General features: G+C 34.6%; 1 protein-coding gene across 3 annotated transcripts in view; it reads right to left on the reverse strand.

Moving 5' to 3' along the window:
• Usp34 (ubiquitin specific peptidase 34) overlaps positions 1-27,028 on the reverse strand; it is a 224,002-nt gene that overhangs the window by 7,277 nt on the left and 189,697 nt on the right. For 2 of the 3 annotated variants that reach the window (XM_076832907.2, XM_076832909.2), the window contains 13 exons: positions 25,773-25,821; positions 25,585-25,689; positions 25,463-25,507; positions 24,473-24,577; positions 23,275-23,422; positions 17,390-18,024; positions 14,767-14,924; positions 11,673-11,751; positions 9,851-9,977; positions 9,122-9,229; positions 7,634-7,738; positions 7,393-7,517; positions 6,289-6,412 (listed from right to left, as the gene is read on the reverse strand). In XM_076832907.2, coding sequence (XP_076689022.2) covers positions 6,289-6,412; positions 7,393-7,517; positions 7,634-7,738; positions 9,122-9,229; positions 9,851-9,977; positions 11,673-11,751; positions 14,767-14,924; positions 17,390-18,024; positions 23,275-23,422; positions 24,473-24,577; positions 25,463-25,507; positions 25,585-25,689; positions 25,773-25,821 — 1,913 coding nt within the window. The remainder of the gene's footprint in view (positions 1-6,288; positions 6,413-7,392; positions 7,518-7,633; positions 7,739-9,121; positions 9,230-9,850; positions 9,978-11,672; positions 11,752-14,766; positions 14,925-17,389; positions 18,025-23,274; positions 23,423-24,472; positions 24,578-25,462; positions 25,508-25,584; positions 25,690-25,772; positions 25,822-27,028) is intronic. The other variant, XM_076832908.2, reaches the window with a different exon arrangement.

A 27,028-nucleotide genomic window follows, 5' to 3' on the forward strand; every position in this document is an offset into this window, starting at 1 on the left:
ATTTCTTCCCAGTTTGATCAAACTGCATAAAATTCAGCTCTATTTTTTACATTATTTGCTTTTTTCTTGGTTGGGCGAGTGGCCCAGCTGGGATCTAGGCAGGGTCATTGGCTTGGCTACAGATAACACTATAACAAACAAACAAACAAAAATATGGTAGACCTTGTGCTACTATGCCAAATAAGCACATTTAATTTTCTCATTCACTTTGGGAAATATTTTATTCTCATTTGTTTCATTTTCTTGAATGAGGAAATTAGGTTCATGATTATATAATCTGCTCAGGTTCATCCAAAAGTTGGTAAGTAATACATTTTAGAGACTACCCCCAAATTTTCTGATTCTAAAGCCCATAATCTTTCTAGTAATCAATGTTTACCTAGAAGGCAGTCATTCATGTATCATTTTCATGATCATCTTCACATCTGCTCATAACCTAGACTAATATATGCTTAATACTTCAACCTGATACTACAATTAGCTTTATTACAATATAACATCTAGGAAATCACACATTTGATATATATTTGCTTGTTATATAGTAAGTAACATACTTATTTATTAATATGAAAATTATTTTCCTGGATCTTCTTATATTGTATTCTTTTATAAAAAAAAAAAAAGTAGTTTTACATATTTCTTCTCAAGCTGTGCTGCCTCTACTAAGGCAGGCTACCCCCTCAGAACAAGGGTTTCAATTTTTTCCTAGCATATTCTCTGAGGATGAGAAGCCTTTTAGCTCTGTGACCCAAATTAGAGGCCAATATCCTGTTAACTCCACACCCTCCTCCAGTACCCTCCATAGTACCTACTTTGCACTCAAGTGTCTCACTTACTGGGTACAAGGCATGGGGAACTGCAATCACTGAAGTTCTCAGACACATGGCTAGGCTGTCTCAGTCAACAGAACAGTCACATCTAAAACACGATTATATAATCTGCTTTCTATCACTTATCTTTCTTCATCTTGTAACTTCCGGTATCTTCAAGCAAGGTCCATACTCTGCCCCATCACAGCCCAAGAAGAACTAGTTATACAAAGTCAAAAAACTATTCCAAATATATCTTCTCCTCACTAGTAATACTTCATAATGTAGAAACCACTGAATTATAAATCATTAAAAGCAACATTTTTCAAAAACTGCCAGTAAAATAGCATCAGATTATTTTATACTTCCAAGATTGCTAGGAGGAGGAAATATTTCTTATATAAATTTACTAGTTATGGTTTCTCCTGATTGTTTTGGTTCTCTGCCTAGTTTCTTCTAGGAGCATTTATACCATCCATACATTATTAGGGAGAAGGGGGTGGCTTTTTCAAAAGACTGAATCAAGACATTAGCCTAGAAATGCCACATATTTGATCCCTTTGTTCTGTCTTAACACCCACTAAGCAAACTACTATTTATCTGGCTTCCCTTATAGGTTACTGAAAAAAAATCAGGCCAGGCATGGTGGCTCACATTTGTAATCTCAAGCTACTCAGGAGGCCGAGGCAGGAGAATCCCAAGGGCAGCCTGGGCAACGTGGTGAGACCCTGTCTCAAAATAAAAAATAAAAAGGGCTGGGGATTTTACTCAGTGGTAGAGCATCTCTGGGTTAAATTCCCAGTACCAAAATAAAAAAAATTAAAATCAATCAATCAATCAATCTGATGTACCGAAGATTCTGATCCCTATGCCAGATCTTCCCTTGCAAAATAAAAAAATGGCAACTAACTTTGGAGTTATAAATGTTTCTTAAATGTGATTACTACCTATCAGCCTAGCATAAATGGATTTGCTCTTTGTGGGCTGGCACAAGATGACTTCTGATCTGCAATGGATGCCTGGTGTATATTTACCCTTTGAAGCCTTTTGGGAAGCAGCAAACCAGTCATTTCCCTAGTCAATACTACCCTGATACCCTGAAAAGAAGCAGCATGAATCAGAGCTGTGCTTTCTATAATAAGATTTTTAAACTGCTTCTGCCAATTATACTCATTTTTAAAATTCTATTGATGAGTTTTTGAATTTTCAAAGTGTATCCGTTACTTGCAAAATCAGTTTTTCATTAATGTCTTAAGAAAATTTTTCAAAAAAAGTCAAAATACCAAAAGTAATAAAAGTCTTTGTTTTGTTCCTGCAAATGAAAATTTAATTAAACAATAATGAAATCTAAGGATTTATTTTATTTGACATCCCATTGCTGCTTTTACATGTTAACTAGGAAACCTTTAAAAAAAAAAAAGTGAGGGGTATGATTTGAAGTCTGCAATATGAGTTTTCCATATTACTTCAAATATTTTTTTTCTAATTCCAAAACAATGTATGAGTATTATAAGGAATTTAAACCCTTACAGCTACATTTAACGTAGAAAATAAAAGCATAATTGTATTCTTACAAACTATAGGTATTATCCTTTTTCCCCTGTGCATGCTCAAAAAGTGATTTCCATCCCTTCATTTATAAGAATGTGATTATATTCTGCACAGTTTTCTTTTATTCTTGTGGTGCTGGGGATAAACCTACAGCCATGCTCAACCAATGAGCCATACAGTCCATTTTAAAAGCATACCCAGTCCATTTTAAAAGCAAAAATTTTTTCCATGTAATTCAAGGAACTTTCCTATGTTGTTAGAAGTCTATACAAAACAGATGGACTATGGTTTTACTTAAATAAAATCCCACTGGAGAACATTTGGGTTGTTGCCAGTTTTCACCCACTACAAAGTGAAAAGAACCAACAACCTCTGTATGTTTGTTTGACATTTTTAGGAGTAGAGTAGGATGGATTCCTGTATCTGGTGTTGCTGGGTTAAAGGCAAGAATATCCTAAAGTTTAATTCATAATGTCAAATTTCATCCTCAAATTGCCACATTCCATTATAAGATCTCTTATTTATCTGACAGTATGCAAACACTTTCCCATTAGTGTGTATATTAATCCAACTTATGGCATTTTAAACCATGCGGCAGTTTGCATTTTTATGTATTTAAATTTTTCATTTTCTTGTTTTATTGTTTCTGGGTTTTATGTCCTGCTTTATGGCCTTTTAACTCTCAAGGTGTTATCAGCATGATCTCATGTTTTAAATATTCCAAAGATTTTTTTCCCCAAGCAAATCTTTAATCTTTAAAGTATTAAAAGACTTGCATTCCCCACTCCCCACTCCTTCCCAGGAGCTAACCAAAGATCTCAATACCACCCATTTTCTACTAATTTGATATCTTTAGGATCTACTACCTGAAGTTTTTTAGAGCTGTTTTCCACTGTTCTGCCTATCTCTATACCTGTACCACATGGTTTTACTTTTCTTTAAGAAAGGGGAGAAAATGTATTTGCAAAAAGGATAAACAAAAAAATGAATAAAAGTGGTGGGAGACAAGTCTTTGAGTGATACATGTACCTTTAAAACATAACACTGTTTTAAATTATAATCTGTTATAGGAATTAAGCCATAAAACATTACTGTACCTTGAATAAGTATTTTAGAAATCAGCGGTGCCAGTGCTCTTTATTGTTACTCTTTTTCAGAAACTTTCTGGCTAATTATGCTATTTTCAAGTATCAGAAAGCACACATTGTGCTTTCCGATGGTTGTTAGCAGCTCACTTCCCTAAATTCTCTCCTGATTTCTCTGTCTTTTCTAACCCCATCCTGGATTGTCTTCACTTGAAAAGTACCACAACATTCCTTTTTTTGTTTTTTTTTTAAACTATTTAGTACCTACAGCTCTACAATTTTCTGCAATTCTAATATATAATTATTAATAATTCCCTTTTATACTCTAATAAATCTTAAAATTTGTTCAATTACCAATATAAAAACCACCAGAAAGACTTTTCCTCAAAATTGAAAATCATTAGCAATCCAATTTCAGACAATCTCATCTATAGTCAAAATATTTTAATATTCTGGCCTTTGGACTATTTAATGTCAAGGTTTGAGCAAATGAGGTTCAAATCAATTTAAACTCATCCTCTTTCCATCTCTCATTACTAAATATAATTTCTTGCATTTATGTTTATGGACTAAAAATAGGAATCATATTACAAAGATAAAAGATGTAACCAAGGAAATTTTCATCCCACTCTATTTATTTATTTAGTGTACTAGGGATTGAACTCAGGGGCACTCCACCACTGAGCCACATCCCCAGCCTATTTTGTATTTTATTTAGAGACAGGGTTCTCACTGAGTTGCTTAGCACCTCACTTTTGCTGAGGCTGGCTTTGAACTCAGGAATCCTCCTGCCTCAGCTTCCCAAACCACTGGGATTATAGGTGTGCGCCAGCACACCCAGCTATCCTGCTCAATTATAAAGGTTTTGGTTTATAGCTAGTGCTTTGCCACCAGACACATTTAGCACTTTAATTTGGTTATAATTTTAAAAAATTAAAATTTAGTTCCATAGTTATATATCAAGTTCTCAACACTCACATGTAACCAGTAGCTATCATGTTATAGACAGGAAAGCAGTTAGAGAAAAATCCATCCTCATAGAAGTTCTTATAAAACAGCACTGCTATATACAGAGAACACTAAGGCCGCTTGCTTCACAGTTACGATTGATGTGAGATTTAAAAATCATGAACACAAAAGCTGACTCTCTCTATATATATATATTATAGGGAAGATGTACCTCTTTTCCTCCCCCTTCTATTTTTAATTTCCCTAAAAGTGCATTTGTGTTGATGTGGAAGATAGCAAAGCTGTTCAAGGCTGGTTAAAGCTATTTAAGTAGCTAGAATAGTTCCTAACAATTTTTGCTATAAATTATATGAACACAATCACCAGGAACTTTTTCAAAAGTGAGTTCCTTTCTTTGTTCCTGTCTTTACCTAGAACCAAAGCTTCACTCCTAGAACTAGATATTTTTTCATACTTAAGTCATTACCATTGCTAGGTTTTAGTCTTACAAAAGTGTTACAACCCAGGTACATAATCCTAAAATAGCCAATCTGAGGGAATCCTTGCCCCTCACATCTTGGCATTTCAGACCCACATATATATCAAGTAGCTAATGATAAGATGTGGAAGAAACAATCCTTTGAATCTGAATATGGGCTCATCACTTACCAATAAAAGGTGGCTTTTTTGAAGAGGAATTATCCCTGAGAGCTGTTATTATTTTCTTCTTGGATAATGAAAATCTAAGACAGGATCACTTTGTGTGTGTGTGTGTTGCTAGGGATCAGACCCAGGGCCTTGTGCTTGCAAGGCAAGCACTCTACCAACTGAGCTATATACCCAGCCCAGGATCACATCTTTTGCCCTGCCTAGAATCAATCAAAATCTTTGCCATATGAAGTTGTGGTTGAGATGAAGCACAAGAGGTACCACTTCTAGGGTATGGTAACAGTCTATCTCTTGATCTAAGTGGTGGTTCCATGAATATTTTATTTCCCATCCTCTAAAACAAAACTATAGAACACCTGAGAGAACCCTGGGTCATCCCTAATAAAGTCAGGGGATAGAGCACGCAAAGCCCCAGAACTCTGTTGGTCCTGAAGTAAGTGGCATCTGAAGGAGGGCTATGTGTCGTCTTCAGTCTAACACTCTCCCAACTGAGATATTTTGATAGCCTCTGGGCTACATGTCTTCTAAAGACCTAGAGGAAAGTCACCTGAAGGAAACAGTATTCTTAACAGCTCTTGTGCACATCCTTGAAGAGACAATGTTACTATTAAAAAATTTGAAACGTTTTTTCTCTCCCTACATAATTCCTTGATGGTTTTGTTTGATATTTCTATTATTTCCCCTTTCAAATTTCTTTTCTTCTCACTCACCTATTTTATGAGACTTACCTCCTAATTACTCATATATGCACCTCTGCTTCACGCTGGCGGGCCCACACAGCTTGTTTCTGCACTGCCAGCTCCAAGCACAGCTGGCACTATAGATCTCATCTTACCCTCAAGACCAGGGCTGGGGAAGTCCATCTCTAAGCCTGTCTCCCTAGGCAGAGCAGTTTTTTTTTTTTTTGTTGTTGTTGTTTTGCTTTTGTTTTTAAGTTCTGCTGGGCAGATGATGGAGGACTTGGGCTTCTACATAGAAAAGTGATCAGCCCTATTCCACCCTCCTTATAGGCCAGCTGAAACTGTGGGTGAAACTATTCAATGGAAACCAGTAAGTTGGTGTTTTCTTAATAAAAATTAAAATGTTCCCAAAAATACTAATTAATATTTTTAAACATTCACTTTAAAAAAGAAAAAAAGAATTGTCTTATATTTTCTCTCCCCTTCCTGAATGGCTAGGGGCTTAAAATAATTCAGTGGAATTTACTGCTCATCTTTTATACTTACTCAGCTTAACTAATGTTTCAGTAAATTTTTCACAGTTGATTGCAACTCGGCATAATAGATGGATGAATTGATGATAAGAAAAGAAGTAGTCTAGCAGCATACGATCATAAACGTCATCTTTGCCCTGAAGGTTAAAGATGATAAAATGGTTGCACTTAAATTGTATAATAAATTAAAGAGCATTTTTGTGCAAATGTAATAAGTTTAACTAAAAATCTGATTAAATCTTTAAATTCTAAAGAACCTAATTTTAAGTTCCAAATTTCTAGTAATGTTGTTAAGATCTTAGTTCTCATAAGTTTATTTTCAGTGTGCAAATGCTACTGATTAAAATTACCCGTTATTTCTATATACTTTAATAAAGTAAATTACTCTAAGATTTTAACTTGTGACACTTTAGTTCTACAGACATATCATCAAGAAGAATGGATTAAATTTGATTTTTGAAAGAGATCTGAGTTACTTCTGTAAGGATAACAGTGTTGTTTTTAATATTTTATCTTATGAGAATTTCTCAAGTATACTTAAGATCCAAAGACAGGATGTAAATGAAGTGTGAGTGAAGAAAGATAAAGGGGGAAAAATGTTTAAAAAATACTAAAACTAAGATAAATTATCTTGTGTCAATGTACCTTGGGTCTATGATTTAGAATTGGCCTTATTTTAGAATAAGCTTTAGAAGGACAGGAACCGGGCTAAAATTAATGACAAATCTATCAATCAATGATATTATGCATAGGTGAAGAAGAATGTGATTTAAGGGCAGTAAACGAAGTCTTGATTATATGGCCAAAATTAAAAATAATAAGTACCTAACTTTTCAGATTTAGATGTATGACCCAGTTAAAATTTAGCCTAGTGACAAATACTAAGACTTACTATTAAGCTCTTTAGGGTAAGGGAACTTCTTATTTGTGCTTACTGTTAATTTTGCAAATATTCAACCAACATTTTGAGCATTAAAAGGAAAAAGTCCAAATGAGACTAATTTTCTTAGGAGCCATAACATGACCACTAAAGTCTAATGTACTCATAACTGCCAGGGGGAAAATTTCAAATTACTTTGAACTACAGAAACATGATTTTCCTGGCATCCCAACATACCTTACTGGTTTCCACCATTGTGGGCAAGAGGCACATATTGAGTTCAGGGCGCGGAGGCCGAATATTGCTTTTCCCTCCTATTAGCTTGATATTTTCTCGACAAGGGAAATAAGGTCCAAGAGACACTAAGATATTAAAAGTGTACAATAAGAATAAATGGAAAAAATAAATCTCCAAGCTTCAGTGTGCAGAATGATTAAATACCAACCATATTCAAGTACTGAGCTAGATGAATACGTACTTGGTATGTTACTATGATGGTAAGTACAATGGTTGTGTTGTAGAAATGGAACCAGAGTATGTAGAAAATCATGGGGACTCAAAAGCACAAGTTCCTTGAGGACATCTGAAAATTAAAACACAATTTATGTATTAAAACACTGGAATTTTATCTTCCTGCTAATTTCAAACTCATAAATTCTGATGGAGTTGCAGGATTACAAATGGTTTTATCTCCTGACACTGGGAAAAATTCTGTCTGATGCTCAATCAAATCTGGATAAGGAGAATAAGTAATCACAAAATAGGGCCATTATTTAGAAAGTTTTTTTGTAGTATTGGGGACTGAACCCAGGGCCTTATGCATGGTAGGCAAGTGCTCTACTACTCAGCTATATCCCTAGTCCTTTTTAAAATTTCTACTGTGAAACAGGGTCTTGCTCAATTGTCTAGGCTGCCTTGGGTCTTGCAATCCTCCCACTTCAGCCTACCCAGTAGCTGGGATTATAAGCATGTGCCACAAAGCCCAGTTTTAGAAACAAAAGTTTATAGCACTACATATTAGTACTTTATTTCAGCAAGAAAACCTTCATAGAGAAGTACTATGAGAAATATTTAATGCACACTGATTATGTGTCTTTATAAAATCAACTACAACAGCTTAGGAAGGACCTAAAATTCAAAGTTCTTTGGATCTGAGGGGTAACTGATAATCCATAACTTTTATATTAAAGTTTTATATGAAGGGGACTTATTTTTACCCTCTAATCCTAGAAGAATAAAGTTCATGAAGACAGGCTACTGGCAGTTTCTGGTGATCAGGCACCATTACCAGAAACTATGGTGATAAGTAAAGGCACCAGAAAGGCTATGTGCCTTTCCTCTTTTACTGCAGAAGTATAGAAAGAGAAGGCCAGGAATTATATGAACATCAAGACTGCTCACACAAGAACCTGAGATATGTGATTCTATTGTAAACAAACAGTAATAGTTTCTAAAGATAATGATATTAAGAGGTTTCTAGGTTTTAAATTCAAAACAAGGGGATATCTTTTAATAACCATTAATTGTTATTTTATGATAAATATATAATGCATAAAAAGGTGAAATACTCAGAACCTAAAAATAGTTACAGAGAGTTATCTTTAGGCAAAAGAATTCATAGTGAAATGACCATCCCAATCCTTTACAATGTCACTTCCACCTCATAAACTCGACATGATTTCACTTTGCTTACAAAGGATCAGAAGATCAGAGGAAGAGCTGTGAAAAACTTACATATAAACGAAGGTGAAAGAACCCAGATGTACTGAGTGATCTGTTCACTATCACATGGGGATAACAAACAGAACTTGATTTTTTTTTTAGGACCTGTTAGCTAGTATGAGCTACACAAAAAAGTGTAAATACCTTCCAAACAGAGACCTAACAACACATCTTATCATTAAAAAACTCATAAAAACATTCTTCTACTAGGCTTTTACTTAAGTGTATTTTTCAGGTAACTTACCTATACAGGCATTTCTTAGTTCTGGAGGGCTATAGGAATTAAGAAGAGTTAACAGTTTATGGGCAAATTCAATTCGCTCCTGCCACTGGATTAATGCTTGTTTCACATCTGCAAATATAAAAGCATACATAAATATGCTTTTGAGAGACCACAATTCCTCACATTTTTCCCTATAATATTGATAGAATGATAACTCTAAAGAGATCCAAATTAATTAAATAAAAACATCTTTGGTGAAAGCTAAGTGATCATTTTAACAAGATGGCTACTACTATTATTAAATCTGTTAGATTTCTAATAAATAGTACATAGTTCAGTGATGAATATGTCCCACTTTCTAGGAATATATAAAGTTCCGTATTCAACTATGTTATAGGGACATGAGTTATGTTTTAGAGTAATTTCTCTTGAAACTAAAAATTATCTAATCTGAGCCATGGAAATTTCCAGCTGGAGAACTTTAAAAAATACAACTTGTTACTGTGATTAGAAATGTTTTCCAGTCTCCTGAACCTTGACACTTTATAATGTGCCCATCTATTTTTCAGGCATTCATAAAGAAAAAACCTGGGAGCATTCCAGCTTCACATCAGGATGTTAGTTCTTTAGGCCCCATCTTTTGTGCATAAACTAGAGGTTAAAGACAATTTCTCTGGGGCCTGCAATTTCAAAATCTTATCTTTCTTTAATAGTAGCAGTAACAAAAATAAGAAGTAGGAATGACCAAACCTTTTCTCTGAAGATATGGGCGTGTAGACTTCAAAACCGAAAGGAATATTGACAGAAGTTCTACTAAGTCTCCAGTCACATGGCAAGCTGTAGCTTCATGATACATCATATGCAATGTGTTGAAAGACTACAAGTAATTTAAAAAGATTGAAAACTTAATTTCATTTTTACTTTATTGAGCCACAAGATGGTAGTGCTCATTCTCTTTGACAGATGTTTTCAGAACTAGACTGTATGTATGCACATGTGTGCAAAGCAAATATGCTTTCTATTCAAGAAAATCTCTTCCAGTTAGCCCCTTTAACATATATGAATAGTCCTCACCTTCAGAGCTCAGAGAGTTTACAATTTTGGACTAAAGCAATAATTTAATTTATATTTCTTAAATGAACAAAAAATCTAAGACTGCAAGCCACAGAAATTACAAAGCAGCCAGGCACAGTGGTGCACATCTATAATCCCAGTGATTCTGGAGGTTGAGGCAGAGGGACTGCCAAATTGAAGACCAGATTTAGCAACTTAGTGAGGGCCTGTCTTAAAATAAAAAATACAAAAGGCTAGGGATGTAGCTCAGTGGTAAAATGCCCGAGTTCAATCCCCAGTATTAAAGCAGCAGCAACAAGAGGAAGATTAGGGAGAATAGACAACTGATTTAACTAACTTCCCAAGGCCTCTGTTGAAAGACAATGTGAATGGCTATTAGCCATAGTTGTAGCAGGACTGAAAGGAGGTGAAAGAGCTCCAAAAGCTAGGAATTCAATTCCTTAAACTGTATTGTCAAGTCTTTTAATTCCTTTAATTATATTAGCTCAAATAAATCCATTTTTTCCCCTACTTCATTTTATAATGAAGCATCATCTTCTAGTCTTCTTTAATGGTCAAAGTCTATATACTATTCACAATTCAAAGATCAAAATGCTGAGTTGAATATGGCAAACTATGTACAATATTTATCTTATAAACTGTAAAGTATGAACTCCTATATCTCTAGTGTCTAGCACAGTACTTGACACAAAGTAAACATTCATACATCTGCTGAACAAATGAAATTCTCCTTACTCCTCTTTACATTCCTTTTCTTTTAATTAAAACAGAAATACTTGGCAATCCTCCACCAGAGCCAATGTTTCTTTGACTCTGTGTTTATGATGCCATTTATCTAACTGGCTCCCTAACTTACCTTTCCAAGTCCAAATTCTTCAAAGAACAGTTTCAAACGTGCTTGTTTCCTATTCTGTAATACCTTTAACTGCAAAAACAATCTTACTTCTCAATTCTCATGGTACTCTTGGCATGTACTGTTTTCTTATTTCCATTATGAGGAAAGGTACGATGCATCTCTGGTGTCTTTAAAACCATCTCACTCTTTATTATAAAGAATTATGGAAAGAATGACATGATTTTTTCACTTGTAACAATCTTACTAGCTTCCTCTGATGATGCTAATCTTAGTTTCTGAACTGCATCAAATAAGTGGGTTCTTGGGAAACAGTATGTGACCTTTAATAATGATAATATAAATTTAATAATAACACGAAATTAGTTTCTATTCTTACAAATGAAATGAATACAATTAGTCTATTTCAAGTGGTTGTTCTGGTACAAAAGAGAAGAAAGGTATAGAATTAATACAGAAAAGAAACGGTACCCTAAAAATTGTAACCTGATTATTTTTGGAATATAAATCAGCAATGGCTAATCTATATAATTGAAATCTTGTTACTTGTAACAGTCTAAATAAACTGTATCCATAAAACAAAAAATCTTTAGTGAGAACATTAAAATAAGATAAATCCACGGTAATATCCAATAAAAGATTTACCTCAGTCATCAGGATCAACCCTCGATTAAATACAACAAGAAGTCTGTCTTCATCAGATTCTAATAGTATTCTGAAGGCACTAGAAGAATACATAAGGTCCAGTTTGAGAATTCTGAATCAAAACAAACCACTTGGGTGATGAAAAAGAAATAAAATTATCACTTAAGCTTTCTTCTTTCCTATCTCTAGAAAAGAGAATATTACATTTGTTTCTTAATAATACAAGACAGGATGAGCATCCCAAACCTTAAAATCCAAATTACATTGAAATCTCAAAGTTTTTGAGAATCATATTGACACTTAACAAATTATAGTTTTGTAGCATTTTAGATTCCTAGATTAGGCATGCTTAACCAGAATGTCTATGCAAATAGTAAAAATAAATAACAAATCACCCTGAAATCTGAAATACTTTTGCTCCTAAGAACTTTGGATAAGAGATACTCAAGCTGTAAAAGGAAATAACATTAAATAAGAAAGCCTCCAAGTAACTTAGAGAAATGTGTATTAATCAAACAATTCTTAATTATCCACAATAGCAGAAGAAATGTATGATGAGAATATTTTTGAAGTTTCAGTATAAACAATGTTGATTTTGATAATGGGCTTATCTTTTAAATTGTTGAAAGTTTTGCATAATAAAAAAACACTTGTGGGGCTGGGGTTATTTATGGCTCAGCAGTAGAGCGCTACCTAGCATGTGTGAGGCACTGGGTTTGATCCTCAGCACCACATAAAAATAAATAAATAAAATAAAGGTATTGTGTCCAACTTAAAATATATTAAAAAAAACACTTGTATTATCAAAGCACTCATCAGTTGGTTATTGGGAAGAAAGAGTTAAACTGGGGAGAACCAAACTAAACAGCCTATTTTGTTCTTGAATATAAATTACATGAAAATTACAGCTGGGTGCAGTGGAGCACGCCTATAATCCCAGTGGTTCAGGAGGCTGAGGCAGGTGAATCTCAAGTTCAAACCCACCCTCAGCAACTTAGTGAGACCTCAAAAACTAAAAAGGAAAAAAAATAAAGAATAAAAAATAAAAAGGGCAGGGACATAGCTTCATGGTTAAGTACCCCTGAGTTCAATCTCTGGTACCAAAAGAAAAAAAAAAAAAGTACCAAAGTATCTGGATTACTCTTGCTTACAGACCATATTTCATTAGGTACCAGAAAATGCTGTTATAAAGAACTAGAAATCATGAGATTTTATCATGATGCTTCAGCTTTTTAATAAAGAATTAAAAAAAAGAATTTTTTTTTTTAAAATAAGCTTTAAGCTGGGAACAGCAGTGGTGCACACCTGAAATTCCAGCAGCTTGGAGGCTAAGACAAGAAGATCAAAGACAACCTCAGTAAAAGCAAGGTGCTGAGCAACTCAGTGAGACCCTATGTCTAAATAAAATACAAAAAAGGGCTGGGGATGTGGTTCAGTGGTTGAATGCCCCCGAGTTCAATCTTGGGTACCACCCCCCACCAAATAAAAAGAAAATAAGCTTTAAGTACTAAACCTTGAGAAAACAATGTATTCAAATTACTGCTAAAATTTTTTCCCTCTGGTGCTAGGGACCGAACCCAGGGCCTTCAGCATGTTAGGCAAGTGTTCTATGACTCAGCTATATTCCTACCCCAATGTCAAAATTAAAAAAAAAGATAATAATTTCTTACTGGGGATTGAACCTGGGGGCACTTTACCATTGAATCAAATCCCCAGTCCTTTTTATTTTGAGACAAGGTCTTGCCAAATTCCTGAATTTGTGATCCTTCTGCTTTCTGATTCTGAGGGAAGATAATCTGAAAAAAAAAATCTTATCTTGGGCGTGTCACTACAGTGATATTTTCTCAAAGTACCACAAAGGAAAAAGAAGTGCCTAAACTGAATAATGTGGTGCATGCTTATAATCTCAGCTCATTGGGAGGCTGAAGGATTGAAAGTTCAAGGCCAACGTGGACAATATTAGCAAGTCCCTATCTTAAAATAAAATTCAATTAAAAAATAAAATAAAAAGGGCGGAGAATGTAACTCAGCGGTACAAATGCTTGCTACCACATGCCATGTCCTGGATTCAATTTCCAGTACCACAAAACAAAACAAAACGTGTGCCTAATAAATGACACATCTTCAAGTGTTAGAGGTAATATATAGAAGCTTTGTTGTTGTTTGAAGTATTTGATGAAATTAGCCTAGACAGGGCAGTGGCACATATTCCCAGTGACTCAGGAAGCTGAGGCAGAAGAATTGCAAGTTTGACATTAGTCTTAGCAACTTAGCAAGACCCTGTCTCAAAATAAAAAATAAAGGTTGGGGCTCAGCAGAACGCTCGCCTAGCGTTTGAGAGGTCCTGGGTTTGATCATCAGCACCACATAAAAATAAACAAAGGTATTGTGTCCAACTACAACTAATAAATAAACATTTAAAAACAAAATAAAAGCATGGGAGATGTGGTTCAGTGATTAAGTCCCCCTAGGTTCAATACGGGGGGGGGGAGGGGGGAGAAAGAAAGAAAGAAAAAGAAATTAGCCTAAATTTTATTTCTATGGATAATGGAAATTAAGTGTAATGTGTAGCTGTTCCTTAGTGTAACATGTAGGCATTCAATAACTTCTATAGCTTTCAATTGATCATATAGAAATTTTGCCAACTCGTACCATAAGGAAGTCAGGTATAAAGAGATCTGGGCTAAACAGAATGAAACATTAACAATCAGACTCATACAAAGAAGGAGAGACCTGTTTTGAGAGACCTCTAGAACTGAACTACTCAAATATAAGTTAGGATAAATTGTCAGGAGGATTCAAGTTTTAAGTAGAAGATTATGAGGTTCCTTTTAGATCTAAGACTCTGATTCTGAAAAACATACACACACAAGTACAAACCAATTTCAAAGAGAAATTTTTTTAAAAGAAGTTTTCTGATTCCGGGGGAAGGTAATCTAAAAACTTTCTGAAGTTACTAAATGTTTCACCAATAACCTGAAAGATTAAGTCAACTTTTAGTTATTAACAAGGTAAATTACTTCTCTGTCAAAAGTATAGTGCCCATTTCCTCTCTTGAAAAAACAAAGCAAACATCAAAAAGTCTTTTTTTTACCTTATTAAAGTAGTCCAGCAGGAGCGGCCGTCTAAGCAACGTAAGTAACAACTTATGGTTGTTTTTTTAAACTGTTTGATATCTTCTAATTCTTCTTCTCTCATGTCTGGCCTTTGAGCTATGAACAGCTGCATCAAGTTAAATAGTTCTTCCACTGCCTAAAAAAGGCAAATAAACAATCTGATAATCGTTTAACCCTATGACATTACAATGTCTGCTTCTCATTTCTGAATGTTATGTTCATTAGCTCTTAAAATTACACAAATTGGATTACACTACTATTCAGAAACATTTATCATAAAATGAGTAATGAATTCTATTTTAAAAATTGAATATATTATGCACCAAAGAAATCAATAAATCTTACAGTTAATAAAGAGTAAATATTTAGTGTTAATACTGTTTAAAGCACTAGTTTTATAAATTTGAAGATGTATCCAGAGACAGGTTACCCCAGTCCCCTGTTCCCTTTGACATCACTGCTTTGTCATGAAGATTTTGAACAGTGAAATTACACTTGAATTAATACGGCTTCTGAACTAACCCTCTGTGGCAACATTTGGAATGATCTTTCTAGAGTGATGGTTAGTTCAAGCTCTCAATGGATAAAATGCAGTGAATATTTCAGGAAAATCACTAGCTTATATTACTCTGTTTATATGCATGTTGGGTAAGGGTTGCTCTTCTAATACATACTTGTCAATGAACTGAAATCCTGCTTTATATTTTTCATGGCAAAGGTTTACTTTACACCATTTTTATAAAAAATATGAAATAGGTAAGTTCTATAATAAAAAGGTGATACATTTCACTCATGGCAAGGACAAGAGACAATGGGAGAGAATAGCATTCTAACTCATCTAGTGCTCAAAGGTACAGTTAACCCTGGATATCATATTTAGCAATTAAATGTTATTCACATGACTTGTGATAAAGACAACTCCACTGAAATATAAATCCTGTCGTGGCTCCTTCAGAGTTAGACTCTCATTCTTCTCCTTCTGCATTCTTAAACTCTTGACTTTCAACTTCTTAATATTAAATACACTGACATTCTTTCCTATATTGGAGGTACTCTAATTAGCTCAAGTAGAAATTAGTTTTTTTTTTTTCTGGGTGAAAGATTCTAAAACAATGCAGTATATCATCTATAAAGAACAGTTTACTGGGACTGTAGTTCAGTGGGCAGAACATGGTTGCCCAGCATGTGTGAGGTACTGGGTTTGATTCTCAGCACCACATAAAAATAAATAAATAAAATAAAAGGTATTGTGTCCATCTACAAATTAAAAAAAAAAAAGTTTATTTTACCATAGAGACACACAACATCAAAAAAAAGTAACATCTAGGAATAATAGTCTTACATGCAGGGGAGAATTTTAATATGAAACTTACAAATATTCTGTGAAGATTTAGACTGTATACACTTATATCCTGATGAATCTCTCTCTCTTTTTTTATACTGAAGATTTAACCAAGGGGCATCTCTACCACTGAGCTATACCTCCATTCTTTAAAAATTTTAGTTTGAGGAGAGTCTTGCTAAGTTGCTGAGGCTGGCCTTGAGCTTGCTATCGTCCAGCCTCAGCTCCCAAGTCTCTGGGATTACCAGTGTATAACAACACACTTGGAATTATGGTTTGGATATGAGATACCTCCCAAAAGTTCCTGTTACAGGAAGGATATGAAATGATTGGATTGTGAAAGCTGTCAGTCCTTCCTTATTTGAATGGAGTGATTAAGAGGTAACTGTAAGAAGATGGGGCGTGGCTGGAGGAGGTAGGTCACTGGGAGAGGGCCCTGGCCCTTTCCCCTCTGCCTTTCTGCTTTCTGACCCCTCCATGAGCTCAGCAGCTTTCCTCTGCTGGGTCCTTCTCTTATGGTATGCTGCCTGACCGTGGGATCAGAGCAATGGAGTTTGCTATCTATGGATTAAGACCTAAAACCAAGAGCTCCAAATAAACCTTTCTTCCTCTAATGTGTCAGGTGTATTGGTGACAGCAACAAAAAGGTAACAAAAAACACTCAGCTCTGAAGAATTTCTTAATCATTTCATTCATTTGAATGTAAGCTTGAGAAACAGCACTAGGGAATGCTACTAGCTTAAAATGAAATTATGTAGCTCAGTTCAGTATTGCACACAGAGCCTAATTATAAGTATTGAATTTTTTTTTTAGTTGTAAATGGGCAGAATTTGTTTATTTTTATGTGGTGCTGAGGTTCAAACCCAGTGCCTCACGCATGCTAGGCAAGCATTCTACTACTGAGTTACACCCAATCCCCGAGTATTGAATTTTTAAACAGCACTTACTTTCCTAAAACTGTGCCATAAAGCTAGGTTTTTCAGTAGGCACATATGAAAGATATATTTTCAAAAGTCTAAATTTAAAAAAGGTAAGTTCTGCCACAGATAAAATTTTAACTCAATTTAAGAAAGCATCCACATATTTATCAATTTCATAAGAAAAAAAAATTATATAAGTATATCCAAGAAAGCAAACATGTTAAGTCATTAAGAAAGAATTTTTAAAGTTAGACTGTATTTTGCCACTCCTCATTAGAAGGAGAAAGATACTGCTTATCAATTTGAGGCTACAGATACAAGAGTATCAATTTTACTCACTCCAGGGTATTGGCTGGCATGTGGTGTAAGATTCTTAAAGGCCCACTGGATGTTCTGGTGAGAAGCTAGTTGTCGTGTGAACGCCGGAGACTGCTCACAGCAGAGCCTCAGAATGCCATAGTAGGCAGGCAGCATCCCACGGTTAAAAAGCACCACATCCTGATCATCATGGTCAGCAAGGATGTAATTGAAGGCAATGTTCTTGGTTACCACTGGGTTCTGAACAATAAGGCGGATATTCTCTGGACAGTCAGCACACACATTGTACCAAAATGAAAGCAAAGCCTGTTTATTGTGATTTGTAGCTATTGCTGGCTCAGAAAGTTTAGGCTGGAAAAGGTTCCACAAATCCATGAAATATGTGGAAAACATCAGCTTCTCAGTTTTGGAAATTAAACAGTAAGTCATAAAGCTAAAATAGGGCACTAGCTTTGTAGTGCCATGAACAGCAGCATCAACATAAAGTTTGGCTCTTGAGAGCAAACCAAGGAGCACGTTGTAGACCTGATGCAGGACTACTGTTGTGTCTGGACTGAGTGGAAGGTCACGGGTTGGGATGTGCAAAGACCTTGTTGACCGGAACATCTGGCGGAATGAATTGCTTGGTATAAGGGACACCAGAAGATAAGCTGCAGCTATAAAATGTAAAACAAAACTGTCAGATCCTTATAAGATATAAAATAGACTGAAGAGCAGTCATTAAACACAAAGCCACTCTGCCCTTTAAAAATGAAAATAAAAATAGAGGGACATCTCTTAATATCTTTCTGCTTCACACTTGGCCCCACAGAAAGATTTCCCAAGGGGGACAGAAATAGATACCTTCCATTCTGCCACTGAGTATTTTAACTGGCAACAACAATCAACATCAAGAGAACAGTTCTCAAATCTCTTTGTTTATTAGCTTTACCATGATGCAGAATTTTCCCGCTTACTTTATCATTTATTTCTTCTGAGAGAATAGTATGATTTAAATAAAGAGAACATAGCTTTGAGAGCAAGAAGACCCACTAAAAAGTTCCTGAATGCTCAAACCATTTAATGTTTTATGGTCTTGGTATTCTTGTTATTTAAAAAATAATGGCATTTTGTAATAATTCACTGATAATGGTATAAAATTTGTAATAAAGATTGCAGTCTATATAAAAGTCTTTTGTAACAAATAAAATTGTATGAGCTAAATATAGGACATTAATTTTGGAAAATAAGTTTTCTAAGGCTAACCTCATATCCAAAGAATTCCTCCTTCAACATACCTGAAAACTGTCATTAAGCCCATTTTATAATTCTGAGAGATTAATGACTTATTAGCTGAGTCCACCTATAAAAGCAGTTCTATAAGCAAGGCTTTGAGTTAGGTATTCATATCTCATATAATCCTCACAATCAACGTGGAGGTAGATGACGTTACAGTGGAAAATATGAATCTTTGCTGAGAGCAAAGACCAAGTTCACACAGAGAAAGAGGTGAAGACTAGAAGACTAGCCTTAAGAAATAATAATGAAGACAATAACAATAACAGTAACAATCAATAACAAAAATTGCTAACATTTCGTGGAAATATGCTATGTGACATCATAGCTTTATGTGATAGCCACTGTTCTTACTATCTCCACTTTTACCATGGCTTAAAAACATAACCCTAACTTAGATTACACAGCTAGTGGAAAAGTGGGATTTAAACCTAGGTTCAGGGCTAATGTTCCTAACATTTGCTACAGAGCCTTCTTAAGACTCAAATGCATGAGGGTACACTCTTCAATATGCTAATTTTTTTTTTACCATTTTATGTATAATTTGATAAGTATATCTTCAAAGCAAATAAAATTAGCATTTCTAAAATTAAATGTAGTTTCTAGGCTAGGTGGCATACACCTGTGATCTCAGCTACTTGGGAGGCTGAGGCAAGAGGATCCCAAGTTCAAGGCCAGCCTAGGCAACAGAAAGAAACCCTGTCACAAAGTAAAAAAGGGCTGGTGATGTAGTTCAGTGGTAGAGTGTGCCCGAGTCCAATCCTCAGTGTTGCATAAAGAAAGATTAATAGTAGTCTATTTCACAAACTTATTTCAAATTAAATTTTGTGTATAATACTTCATTTTCAACACTTTTTTGGCCAGTAGGCTCTTCTGATTAGTCTAATTCTTTAAGGTAGAGTTTGGTATGTTTTGAATGTAAAAATTTGGCTTGTAGTATCATCCTGATTAATTTTTGCATAAATCTACAATTAAGAGAAGTAGTTTGTGGTTTTAAGAAGGCAGTTTAAGTTTTATATTTCACTCTAATATTTTATCAAGAAAATTTTTCATGATGGCTCACAATTCAATCCCCAAGAGTAGAGGGGAGAAATTGAACACACCTAAAAGGGTGGGGGAAAAAAACTCAACTGAAGACCCATGAACCTACCACCTACATTCTAAAATTTTGCTTTGCTTTGTCACATTATTTAACTATTCCTTCATTTCTTTTCTTTTTTATATTTTTAGCTACAGATGGACACAATACTTTTATTTCTCTTATTTTTACATGGTGCTGAGGATCAAACCCAGTGCATCCCTTGTGCTAGGCAAGCGCTCTACCACTGAGCTCTAATTCTAGTCTTATAGCATAGAACTATTAGATCAAATTTTCTATAGCTACGTGGCAACTCTTCAACTACTGTCTCTATTTTTCTTCTTTCAACTCAGGGGGACTCGACCACTGATCCACATCCCCAGCCCTATTTTGTATTTTATTTAGAGACAGGGTCTCAATGAGTTGTTCAGAGCCTCGCTTTTGCTGAGGCTGGCTTTGAACTCATGATCTTCCTGCTTCAGCCTCCTGAGCCACTAGGATTATAGGCATGCACCCAGCTTGGATGCCCTTTTCAAGTTACATATATAAAAAAAAACTTTCATATTACCACACAGTCATTACTATTGTAATTCAGAAATGGTGCACAGCAATTTGTTTCTCACTGAGTAGGTATTTGTTGTTGTTGTTGTTGTTCTTTTATTGTTAGGCTTTTTTTTTTTTTTTTGGTACTGGGGATTGAACCCAGGGTGCTTTACCAACTGAGTCACATCTTCAGTCCTTTCTATTTATTTATTTTTAATTTTTAATTTTTTTTTAGTGGTTGATAGACATTTATTTACTCATACAAGGTGCTGAGAATCGAATCCAGTGACTCACACATGCCAGGCAAGTGCACTACCACTGAGTCACAGCTCCAGCCCCTCTATCTTTTTATTTTGAGAAAGGGACTTACTAAGCTGCAAAGGGCCTTCACTAAGTTGCTAAGACTGGAGTTGAATCTTTCTGCTTCATCCTCCTGAGCTGCTGGGAGTTAACTATATTGCCCAAGCTATCCTTGAACATCTGGACTCAAATGATCTTGCTATTTTACCTAATAATCTTTTGTTTGTTCCCGGATCTCACCCCCTAAGTAGTTGGGACTACAGGCATGTACCACCACAGGAGGCTCTATTTTTTTGGCAATCAAGAATTTAACTCAGGGGTGCTTTACCAATGAACTCTACCAACTGAGATATGTCCCCAACCCTTTTTATTTTTTGAGACAAGCTCTCGCTAAACTGTTGAGGCTGGCTTTGAAGAACTTGCAATCCTCCTGCCCCAGCCTTCCAATTCGCTGGGATTACAGTTGTGTGCCACTGCACTCAGCCACACCAGGCTCTTAACTGAGAAGTTTTTAATTTTTCACAATCACGAATATTGCTGGAAATCCATATTTTGAACATCTTACTTACACTAGAATGCCTGAAATGGAGTTAAAAAGGGAATAACTTTTTTAGAAATCGTGTTATATATACTTAAATTGCTTTTTTCAGGGGTAACAACATTACAGTATCACTGCAATATACAAAACTTCCATTTCCTTAGTACTGTCATGAATATTAATTTGAAAGCCAGTTAAATTCTTTTAGTTCAGCATACTTATTTTATGTTTTATGATCAATGGTCAGAAAACAAATGCCAACCAGTAGTCATGCTAGGTATCACAACTAAACTGTCAGAAAAAACATGAGCAGAGCAATCCATGTGTATTCCTCCCTACAAGGTGTTTCTCTCAAATAAAACCTTTTATTTTAGAATAGGCAAAAGAGAATTCCCACACCTCTCACCCAGTTTCCTCTACTGTTAACATCAATTATTATTATTATTATGCTATATTTGTTGGGACTGAGGAACCAAGTCTTGCACCTTACTATGTACATTTTACTAGTTTTACCTAATAGTCTTTTGTTTGTTCCCGGATCTCATTTAGGATAGATTACTTTTTTTTTTGGTGGTGCTGGGGATTGAACCTAGGGCCTTACGCATGAGAGGCAAGCACTCTACCAACTGAGGTATGTCCCCAGTTCTAGTATATATTAATCATCATTTAACGTCTTCCTGGCTGTGACAATTTCTGACATCCTTATTTTTAATAATGTTGCTAGTTTTGAGTAGTACTTACTGGTCAGATTATAGAATGTTCCTTAAACTCAGTTTAATGTGTACCCATGATTTGACTCAGAATAAAAACTTGGGGAAGATCACAGAAAATAAAGCATTACATAATGTATCAAAGGTATGCACTATCAAATTAGTAATGAATCCAGTGATGTTAATCTTAATAACCTGTTTTGACTATCAATTTTCTTCATTGTAACAGTTATTTCCCACATCTCTACACGCTTTATTCTTAATCACTAAGCTCATACTCAGGGCATGAGGAGTTTCTGGAATGTATACATCAATTTTCTGGAATTCTATATGGATTTGTTCTTTCTTTCTTTATTTGACCATGTATTTATATCAGTATGAACTCAAGGATATTTATTTTGTACTTTAGGTTATAACAGTGTTTTGTTATTTCTTCTTTTACTTAAGTTGTTCCTGTTTTAGCTATTAGAAGCTCTGTGCCCTTTTGGTAACCCCCTTGTCTATCTTTTATTGGGAAATAGTGTTTAAAATCTGACTTCTGGGTGCTTGATGTATGTGCTTGCTATTAACTGAGTTTCACTGACTTGAGGCCCTTTCAGTAGACAGCTAGGAAATAGGGTTTTAATAAGTAAAAATTCAAATATGACCTACTTTGATTTTCATTTCTTTAAATTCAAGTGAATACATTCTATATTTGTAAGCAATTTCTTACTGTAAATTTTTTTTTTCATGTATCCGTCTGTCTTCCAAGGTCTTTATTTTCTATTTACTTTATGCACAATAAAGGTGTTTATCATTTAACTCTCATAATTCCAGTCAGTATTTCCTGACTTTATTAATACCTTACTCTTAGCTTCCTGGAAAGTCACTTTTAAGACAGGATTTTCTGATCTTTTACTTCCTTCACTAAAGCTGATCATGCTTCATCAATCTGTCAAGCAAGGAAACAAAAATGGTAGTAGGGATGATATCCCTGAGAAAGAACAAGGTTTCTCATTCTTTCTTTTCTGGTACTAAGGATTGAATCCAGGAGGTGCCTAATCTCTGAGCCACACCCTTACCCTTTTTGAGACAGGGTCTCACTAAATTGCTGCAGGTGACCTCAAACTTGTGATCTTCCTGCCTCAGCCTACAGAGGATTATAGGCATGTGCCACCACATCTGGTCAAGGTATCCTATTCTTAAAAGCAAAAACAACAGCCAACAACAGCAAACAAACAAACAAACAAAAAACAAACCCCACCACCATCACCACAAACCCAACCACTACAGATATTTTGTAGATATTTGTAAAACACTGCCACAGATTTCCCAATACCAATATAATGCTAACCTTTAAGAACAACATTTCCAGGAGCTTTGTATTATACAGTAGGCATATGGTAGGTACCATAAAAAGAAACAAAAATCCAAATGAACAATAATGATAAATGGTTTGCTAAATTCTGAACATTTGACTTACAAGTCCTGACTCTAGGATAATTGTGAGCCAACAGAAACCGCTCGACCCAGTTTTCCATATTCTGTAAGACCCAACTATGTGCCAGTTTATTTCGGGGTGTCTGTACTGCCAACCAATCCAGACATTGAGAAGGATTGTATTCAATCACCTATAAATAAAATGACAAGAGCAGTAACTAAGGTTAATTGAATGTACAGTTACTTTTTTACTTACTTTTGATACATGCCATTAGACACTTAGAGCTAAAGTAGCTTTTGGTAAACTAGAGCCTAAAGAAAATTTCACCAATGTTTTTAAAGCTCTTTACTTTTATTAGTGGGAAATAGGAAAAAGTCATTAGTTGACAAAAGTTAAAATAACCATGAACTGTAAAACAGGACAAATATATGAGAACACGGTGACTTTTAGATCTTATTTATAAATTTATTTAAAAGTACTTTTACTTCTATAAAACTTATCTTTACTTTCCTTATTCCATGGAACCTATTACTATTGTGTGAGAAATGTTAAGTAAATCACATTGCTGTGGCAATTCCCCCTCCCCCCCACTCCCAAATGGGAGAAAAGAATCTTAGAAATCTGACAAATTGTGTGGCTGCATATAATGTCATTTCATTGGAATACAGCCTTGCCCATTCATTTACTTATTGTCTATGGCTATAATTTTCGGCTACAACAGCAAAGCTAAGACATTCCAACAGGAACTGTATGGCCCACAAACACTAAAATAGTTGCTACCTGGCCCTATAGAGAAAAGGCTTCCTGACTCTTGGACTACAGCTTTCCTAATAGTCACTAAGGAGAAAATCTGTGACCACAGCTCTATCTTTGGAAAAAAAGAAGTGGTTAGATTTCCTCTACCATTTCTGTCAACTGCTGAAAACACTTGGTTTCAATTTCTGGGGTATCTAGTTCCTTTATGGAATCATGAGAGTATAGAAATGACATCTTTATATTGCCTGAAGCTTTTTGACTATACAAGAAAATTTTAAAACATCTGGGAGTCTAGCTAAGAACTCAGTTCTCCCCAAGCCTTCTGACCAAAACTCCTTTTTTTTTTTTGTGAACATGTAACTTACAGCAACTATTTTGGGGCACACAAATAAGAAGGAACTGGTACTTAAGATGGTAGAGACTGTATCATAAAAGTAAAATCCTCAGAAAAATAAATACTGAAAACACCTGATGCAAGACTTACCTCCCATATCCTCTGCAGAATGTAAGATGCAAAGGGAGGCATTCCTGGAGGTCCACCAGCAAACTCCATTAGCATAGTCAACAATTTAAAGAAAGGATTTGCTGCCTATAAGATCCACAAACATTCATATTTAGATCACTTAACACTCTTCTATACTCTTCTAACATTTAAATCTGCTATGTTAGATCAACAGAGCTCATGAATGTCAAATGAGTTTTGGAAAAATATAATTTTAAAAATTTATTTTTTAAATTGAAAAACATCGTCCATATTTACAGTGCACATCATGATGTTCTAAAATATGCATACACTGTGGAATGGCTAAATCCAGCTAATTAACGTATACATTAATTCTCTTTTTTGGGGGGAGGGGTAGGAACACAAACTCTAAGCAATTTTCAAGTATATGGTGTGTTATTATTAACTGTAGTCCCTACATCCTACAATAGATCTCATTTAACTGTCATTTCTTAATCCTTCAATTACCATATCCCCAACTTCCAAATTAGGTTCTGTTAGTGAAATAAATATATCCTATTGAAATTTTTAGATTAAAAGTTTTCTTGTAGCAATCTATGATCTCTAAGGAGAGATATAAATATATAATTATATATTATATATTCTATCTGACATGCATTTTTAAAGTACTTATGCTTCCAATTTATAAAAACACTTTCATATGATACTTTATTCTATCTCCCACATATTTGTCTCTATAAATGGAACTCTGGCCAGTCTTCTTTTTCTTTGGACACAACTATGCTTTCAAACCAAACAACTTCAAAGCTTAGCATCTAGGTTGAATTCCATGATCCATCAAATCTACTTATATATTTATAGTTAGTTGGGAAACTTATATTTGAGATAATAAAACAAGAAGGTAATTTGGTTTGTTCAAATTATATACTTAAAAAATAGGTTATCATGTTAAGGGAGAAACCTGAACAATGTGAAAAGTTCATCTGAAAGCAGTAACAAATATATACATACCTCAGGAGTCAACTTTGCTATTGATGTGAAAAGCATAGACACAATCTATGATAGAAAAAAGAGAATTTCAGAATATTCTTTTTTAGATTACAACAAATGAAAGACTTCTTTTTCTCACTTACATGTTCTGCAAGTCGATTATTATACCGACACAGGCTGAAAATCAGATTACAAGTTTGTCTTATATTGATGCCATCACGAATATGTTGAAACAAGAAGGGAAATCCCTGTTAAAAGCAAAAGTTGCCCATTTAAGAACTGTTGCAATTTTTGTGATGATCAAACTGTCTAATATTAGAGAAGGCATTACCTTTCCTCCTGTTAATGCTGCCATGTCAGTCTGTGATAAGGTCAAATGCCTAAAAGAAAATATTAGTGGAAATAAATTTTTTCCCTGTGTATTACTTTAGAGTTATTTATAAATGACATGCATCAAAATTGGTGATTCTATAACTGTACTAACCCACCATCATAAAATGATTTTTGGATTTTCTGATCGTTAGACTGGCTTGCTAAGCATCTCTTGAGGAATTTTCCAAGACTCCAGGATTGGTATATGAAAGCCCCAATCTACTTAACTCAATATTTTTAAATGTGAATTAAAATGCTAGAATGGGTCTGATATTACCTAGAGGGTTGTTTTTTTGACATCAAACCTTTTAAAAACAAACAGACTACATATTAGAGTTTTACCTTCCAGTTTAAAATTACTACATATTTCTTTTTAAACCTATTACAGAAAAAATTCAGACATAAAAAATAGAATAATGCACAAGTATCTCACCATTCACTTTCAAATTTACCAAAATCTAGCCAGTCTTGTTTCATTTTGGCCATCAGTCATTCAATATGCATTATTCTGAAGCAAACTCCAGGCATTTTATCATTTAACCTATAAATATTAGTACATATCCCTAATAGATAAATTTGAAAACCATAACTATAGTACCATTAATCAGGACTAAAAGAAGTCAATAATTCCTTACTATCTTATGATATCCAGTGTACAATTTCATTAGGTTTCTAAAAAATAATTTTATAGTTAATTTGTTTCAAATAAGATCTGAGTAAAGTCCTTTGTTGCAACTGGCTGAAATGTCTCTTCAATTTTTAATCTACTGTTTTCCCCTCCATCTTGTTTTTTTCTTGTAATTTATCTGTTGAAGAAAACAGGTTGTTTTGTTGAGTTTCCCACATTTATATTTTATTAATTACATTCTGTTGGTGGTGTTTTAACATGGTCCTCTGTCCCCAAATTTCCTGCAAACTGGCTGTTTTAATCAAGGATATTTTGTATGTGGTAGTGTGAATTTTCATCAGGAGGCACACAATGAAGGGTTACTCTTTTTTGTAACATTTTCCAACAATGAAGATCATTGTCTATATCCATTATTTCATTCTGAGTTACAAAAAAGTGATACTTTAGTTCCAATAGTTTTTGCTCATTTGTTAGCTTGAATATCTCTATGATGATGAACTTTCCCTTATTCGCCACTTGGTTGCCAAGAGGTTTACTTCTTGCAGGCATGATTAAAAAAAAATCTTTGATACCATTTCCTTTATCAG

The sequence above is a fragment of the Callospermophilus lateralis genome, chromosome 14, assembly GCF_048772815.1.
Source record: "Callospermophilus lateralis isolate mCalLat2 chromosome 14, mCalLat2.hap1, whole genome shotgun sequence".
NCBI lineage: Eukaryota > Metazoa > Chordata > Mammalia > Rodentia > Sciuridae > Callospermophilus > Callospermophilus lateralis.